We start from the raw sequence: 7,302 nt of genomic DNA on the forward strand, positions 1-7,302 counted from the left end.
ATGTATATACATATATATATGTATATATATATATATATATATATAATTTACTCTCTATACCACACATCCTTGGAGACCAGAGCTGTCTGTTGTACACTTGGAGTGATAAAAGCAGACACTCATTGTCTGTAACATGAATTATATAGGCCCATTACAGTAGCTGTTTTTAATTCTGACCATGTGTGTTGCAGTTGAGTTCACGCTCAAAAGTGTATCAACAACACATAAACATGCCTCTGCGCCTTATCAAACCCCCACAAAGAGCCATTTGAAGACACTCATATAAATCACTTAACGACCATTGGATGTGTGCTTTATTATTAGACAGGATCTCTTTTGTCAGTTAACGTTCTTTTGATACTTTTGCCAATCACAGCTAATAATGCATCTGATAAGATAAGGTGTGGCAGCCCCTTTTCTCTCCGCGCAGGAGATTTCACAGAAACCCTTCTGGCTGTGTCAATACTCCTTTGTAGAAAGTGTGTCCCATTCAACACACCTGAACACATCAGAGGACGACAAACTCATCTTGGGTCAACATTTTCACCCCGGTCTGTGTGCGTTTGCGTGAGGGTGGGAGAAACACAGAACAACAGACTGGGCTGTGTGCACGCTGCTTGCTTGACAGCTGGGTGGGACTTTGAAGAATTCATAATGAAGTGATGCCTCAGATTAGTGCAGGAGCGGCTGCCTTTGAAGAAACAGCTTCGGTTGTGAGGTCCTAATTAGGAATGGCCTATTTTAGTTTGAACACATGCTAAGGAAGAGTGCTTTGTGTGTAGGCCTGACTGTGTGAGCTAATCATCATGTGTGCTTACAAGGATGCATTTTGAGTGAATGTTCATTAATTATCTTTGTTGTAAGTAGCGAGCTTGGACTGCAATAGTGCCCCCTTGGTAGCGTGTGTGTGTACTTGTATTTGTACTTCTTTTTGTTATTGTTTAGCTAGCTTTTTCGTTGCTGAGGAACTGCTTATGGTTGAATGAATGAAAGTCAATGACAGTCCCTAAAAATACAGCTCTGTGAACCTTAGTGTGTGAGTGTTTTGCATGCAAGTAGGTAAGAGGTCAAAGGAGAGAATCAAGTGATCACCCGTTTCTAACACTGTCACTAATCCAGCCTCACTGACCCACTGCTCCACTTATGAATATGCATGTTTACATATACACAGCCACATAAACACACATATTTCTCCACTGCATGCACCTTACAACAACCCCTTAGCTCTTCCTCAATCAGCATGGCGGCAAAACAATAGCGGAATGTTCCGGCCTGTTACCATTCCTCAGTGGCTATCTGATGAAGGAGAGCCGGGGATAATCCAGGCCATCCTTATCAGTGGCAGGGATCCAATTTCCATATTCAGGCCCTGCTGGCTGATAAGGGCAGCTGCTGATAAATGTGTAGTGATGGAGTGATACCTGTGGTCTGGAGTTGATGAGAGCCGTATGAATGGCCGAAGCAGAGAAGTGATGGGGGCAGGCTGGACAGTAGCTTTCAGCAGGGCTGATAAAAGCAAGAAGGGGAGGGCTGTGATTAATGTGCCTAAGTGGCCAAGGGTCAGGAGCAGGCCCCCACTAGTGACTGCTCTTAAGAGAGGTCACCTCCACGACCATCCGTCACAGAGATGCACACAGACACAACATTACACCCTCCATGTCACTGTTTGTGTGTACGTGCATGTTACTGTGCGTATGTAAGTCCATAAGTATTAAACAAAGATGAGTCGTTTTAAGGATTCACAAAGTCACGGAATGCAATACTATGACTACTATATGTAAAACATATGGCATGTTGTCATATATTATAGCAAGTGTGCTGTTTCCCAGTTCATGGAGCTGGACACTGGTGGGTGGCACAGAGGGATCACTGACCACTTGAGGAGGACATATGACCTCCATTTTTCAGCAGCTCTGTCCTTGGGGCCAGGCAGTCAGACACAAATGCATTATTAATTGGGCTCTGTTTCACTATGTCTATTGCTCCATGATCAGCATGTTGACAATCATCAGAGTCATCGCTCATTTATTAGCTTATAAAAGGCCCCGTTCTCATTGTAGGAAACGTGACAAGAACTAGTGTGCACAAAAACACTGTCTGACCCAGTTTACAGTTTACATGTGCCAGAATAGCAAGTACTAACACCAACAGTTACAGTGTTTTTTTTTGTTGAAATTGTTGTTATAGGATTTACTGTATAGGATTTACTGTATAGGACTAAACATCTTTTTTGTTTTCTTCTAACAATGGATAATGTCAGAAAAGCATAACCAGAGACAAATCACTAAATGCACAAGCTATGCTTCCTTCAAAATAAAAAAAATAAAAATGTATATTTGACATACTTACTGTAGTACTCACCTTCCTGTTTAGATTCAAACTACTTAATAATAATTCTGCATGATACACAAGTGCTGTTTTTCTCTCCAAAATAAATCTTTTGGTGTTTGGGGATATTGTTGATTATGCTGTTGTTTTCTCCATGGGGACTGTTACAAAGATGCCCAAGTCCCTGGAGAATACCTGCACCGCAGGGAACCCTTAAAAGCACATATTAAAAACACACTGACTGTCTTTCTCCCTGCCATCTTTTTCACATCCCCAGGCCCCACCACACAACACACTGCAAGCAGCTGGCTTCACTGATATTTTATTAATGATGTTCTTTAATTAGTTTAATTACATAGAATCCCATCTTTGTGCATAGTTTTACCATGTTTAATGAAAAAAATATATATACCCCATTTATGTACACAGAGAACGCTTCCCTCTGGCTGAAAGATGTGTAATTGTTTGAGTATCTTTTAAGAAGGCCATGTTGTAAGGTGCTCTGAGTGTGAGTCAGAGTCAGTAGGCAGGTTTGCTTCACACGCTTTTTGTTGTCAATCAGGCTTTGTTTGCTGATGAAAGCAGGGTGGTGCTGTGAGCTAAGCAAGAGCTTACTCACACTATGTATCATGTTTGGCTTGATTATGCCAGTCGTGCTTAGATTTTTTGAGAAAAGAGTAAGCTATTCTTTCTTCAGTCGGATGACTTGTCCATTCTTGATTTGAACATGCCCCTGGGAAAGTGAAATTTAATTGATAGCTGTAATTTCATTGCCCCGTCAGTGAATTATGTTTTCAGTAATCCATTTAATGAAGATTATGAAGCATGGCTATGGCTCCTAAATCCTCTGTGTCAATAGAGTCTCTGGAGCAAAATAATGGCATCACTCTGTGTGGGAGTTAATGTGAGCTGATAGCATGAAGGCTGGGGGGTCAAGGGTTCATGGGCTTGCGCGAGGTTGACAGAGAGCTGAATGCTTTCCACCTCCCCCCCCCGACCCCCAGCCTCCCCCTCTTTCTACTGCCTCGTCTCTAACTCCTCTTAAACTCTGGCGCTGAAGGAGTGTGATGGAGGGAGATGGGGAGGGATGTCAGTGAAGGAAGCGGGGTGATCGCTGTTGACAGTTTTTAGCCCCCTTTTCAAAATACACAGACTGTGCGGATGATAAATTGAAGGGGATATAGTGTGAGTGAGGAAACACTGTTTTTGCAGATCATCGTCTCATAAGGAAAAAAACACATGAGGTCAGTGAGACGCTGTGCAGAGCTTGTGAATAATGTGATTCATAATCGTGGAGAGCGATAATCTGACGGCATATGGACATCCAGAAAGAAAGTCTTTGCAGGTGTGATAGGAAACGGTAATCTGCACCAGAAGACAGGAAAAATACATAAGGCGCTGTTACATTAAACAGTTGTAGCACGACTCCATGGTATCAACCCACATTCTTAATATCAGCTTAGCTCGTTTGTTTTGAACCTCACCAGAGCAGGTACCAAAAAAAAGCACCGTGTACCAGTTACTGATCACTAATGGAAAAGCAAAAAATAGAGTGGAGTCGAGCCAAAACCTGGATATTCATTAACCTTCTTATAGTCTATATTACAGGGATCACAAGGTAAAAGGAGGTCAAAGGTTGCGTAAGAAATGAAAATCTCACAGATTTCTAACTTCTATTTAGGCTTTTGACAATTGCACACACAACTAGAGGTTGGTTTTAAACTTAAAACCATAGTAACTGTGTATTTACATGCTCATGGGAAGAAATCTGTGTTCCGTCAACTTAAGTGTGTTCCTGGACGTAGGCGGCGTATGTATGTATGTGTATGTATGCTGCACATTCCAACACCAGCAGAAATGTTTCTTTGCCTGACTTGTTATCACATTAAATAGTATGTCCTTATGTCTCTGTGTGCAAATAACATGCAGAGATCATCACAATCTATCTGTCCTCCTCGGTGGTTCTGTGTGGATGAACATGAACGCTCTATAATTGACGTTATTACTTAGGATTAACATGCAAATCATCAAAACATAAGGGTAAGGGTTTTTAACTTGGATGGGTGTTGTTTGTCATGTAGTGTATAGACGTTCTAGCTTTTCTCTCACAAACAGAGCGTCACAAAAAACACACGAGCGACACAACTCTAGACAGAAAGTCTGGCGTTCGGGTTGGTCGAGGTCGACGTTTTCCTCCTCCTCCCCCTTTTACGACCGATGCGAACAAGAGAAACTTGTCGAGTGTGCAGACGGACCATTTTCACACGTACAGTGTCAGCGCGTAAATCATCGCAGGTGATAATAAAACACAACAACATTTCTGAAAATTGTCGGGTGTATCACGGAGCTTCCACGGAGTAGGAAGTGGGGAAGGCATGCGGCGCACATCCTTGCGTGGCCTTTGTGTTCATTACAAATTGCTTTGTGTTATCAAACACCTTTGACGTGGTCGTAAGTGCTTTGCAATAATTCAACAACACGTATTATGGTGTAGTTTCCATTGTGCAAACACACTTTGAGATTGTAACACATACAATTGCACAACAGAAGCCAAAACGAACAAAATGAACCTATTTTATTGCAGTAATTATCAATATCCACTGATTTAAATGGTAATGTTTTTGGCCCAGCCCTTCCTTAAATTCAGTAATTTATAAATACAACATTATGAAAGCACTGTTTTTCAAGGCATTGGCTGCTAATAAAAACACATTTAAGTCGCCCCAGTAATGAGGCTCACACCTCAATAGTCATGACACATCCAGCCTCCACTACACGATGGTACATTAGTTGTTTGTAATTTAAAACACTGGTAATGATATCAGTAAATCTGGCGCTTGTATTACTTGGTCAGAGGCCAAAATCTGATTCTGTGCTATCGTCCACCCCTAGTGAAAACAGAGAAAAAAAACCTAAGTGAGCATAAAGACTTCCTCTCCCATCCTCCCTTCCTCCTTCCCCTTAACATAACATTATTCTCCTCCCTTCAGGAGGAATTACTGTTGTGAGAAAAATTAGCACACTTACTAATGCAAACACCTCCTCTTCTCCCCCTCAGACACTGGTACCTCCCTCGGCTCCTCGACCTCTGGCGGACATCGCTCTCACTGGTGCAGCGTTGCTTACTGGGAGCAGCGCACGCGCGTGGGCCGCCTCTATCCAGCCTACGAGCCCTCGCTCAGCATCTTCTATGACCTACCTCAGGGCACGGGCCTCTGCCTCGGCCAGCTCCACGCCAACGCCTACCACAGTCGCCGCGACGACCCGGGCAGCCACAGCGCGTCGGGCCTCCACGGGCATCCCATTCACGGAGACGGCGGGAACAGCAGCAGCAGCAGTGGCAGCGGCGGCGTGCAACAGATACGCAGCAGAATCGGTTTCGGGATCGTGTTGAGTCGCGAGCCGGACGGCGTGTGGGTGTACAACCGCAGCCAGCACCCGGTGTTTGTCCACTCGCCCACTCTGGACCCACCCAGTGCTCGGGGACTGAGCGTGAAGAGAGTGATGCCCGGCTTCTCCCTCAAAGTGTTTGACTATGAACGCTCCAGCTGGATGGCCGAGCATGACGTGAAGCCGGAGAGCCAGGAGGGGCCCTGGGACCCCCACAGTGTTCGTATTAGTTTTGCTAAAGGATGGGGCCCGTGTTACTCCAGACAATTCATCACCTCCTGTCCCTGCTGGCTGGAGGTGCTACTCAACAACCACAGATAGCACACACACACACACACACACAGGCTACATCCATACTACTACATTTTCATTCTAATTAGTTACAGAGAGTCTTACTAAAGCCAAACAATCAGGGTAAAGTCAAGTATATTTTATTAGAGAAACAATGAAATGAAAGAACCAATCAGGATTATATCCAAAAGTTGTTTTTTGCATATGTATCCTGAAAACACAGCCCCTAAATTTTAAAACTAAAATGGAGCTTTTTTTAACCCTTCTATGACCATTTTGTCGTCGCTGACAGGATTTGAACTCCTTGACCGCTTCAAAAACTATGGACTAGCGAACGACAGGACATGCAGTACTATGACTGTTAAACGGATGAGTAACTGCCAGATATTGAAAGTGAAAGTTACCTTGGAAAAAGGAGCATTGAACATTTTTTGACAATTCTTCAACCATGAAATCAGAATAAATCATTATCTTGATGGTCATGAAAGGGTTAAAGACTCTGAAGAGGAATGAATGCCATTTCAAACGAAAATGGGAGTAGTATAAGTGTAGCCCAACACACACACACACACACACACACACGAGGTTCCCAGACCCAGTATCCTAATTGTAATCTACCTAGATTTAATATAAAATTTATATATTATATAAAATATATTATACATGTAAATACTTGAGTCATTTTTACAATGCAATTATTTATGTATAGTATAATGTGTATATGGACAAAATTAAAAGAAGAAAAAAAAGGAATAAGAATATGCACTTTTGATTCTATATATGCATTACAGATTCTCGGGTGTCATTTTTTGCAGATGTAAACTGTTGAAAATCACACACAAAGCTGGGTTGTGTTCTCTCCATCTGAGGAATTCCATCGAAATGTATGCCATACACACATTCTGAATAAAGTATTTGTATTAAAACGTAGGTGGCTGCGGTCGTCTCCAGTGCTTTGATTCGAGTTCATTGGAGAATTATGACGTTAATGGGCTTTTCAGTGCTGGTGTAATCATCTGTAATGGACAGCTATAACAGTGGTGTTGATTTTTATTCTCTTCTGTCACCACCAAACCGTACATTTGTGTGGAAACTTTCGTACACGCGACTTTAAAAGCAACTTATCACATCGCAAAACGACGGCAGTTAAAAAGTAACTGAGTTGTTAAGATTCATTTTGCCTCAGCAGACGTGAAAAACCACTTTGTGATTCCTTGCACATGTTGGTTTATAGTCGACGACGTCTCTTCAGATTGACTTTCTCAACCGTCACACGTCATAGGAAGGAATATT

General features: G+C 42.6%; 1 protein-coding gene across 1 annotated transcript; it reads left to right on the forward strand.

Annotated features, from left to right (window-relative positions):
- Positions 1–5,361: 5,361 nt before the first annotated feature.
- Positions 5,362–6,939, forward strand: LOC122772625 (mothers against decapentaplegic homolog 6-like; the record flags this gene model as incomplete). The annotated part of the gene is made up of 1 exon (XM_044030812.1): positions 5,362–6,939. A coding segment is annotated over one exon (678 nt), but the record flags the coding sequence as incomplete, so codon positions are not given.
- Positions 6,940–7,302: the final 363 nt, after the last annotated feature.

This window comes from Solea senegalensis, linkage group LG7, assembly GCF_019176455.1.
Source record: "Solea senegalensis isolate Sse05_10M linkage group LG7, IFAPA_SoseM_1, whole genome shotgun sequence".
NCBI lineage: Eukaryota > Metazoa > Chordata > Actinopteri > Pleuronectiformes > Soleidae > Solea > Solea senegalensis.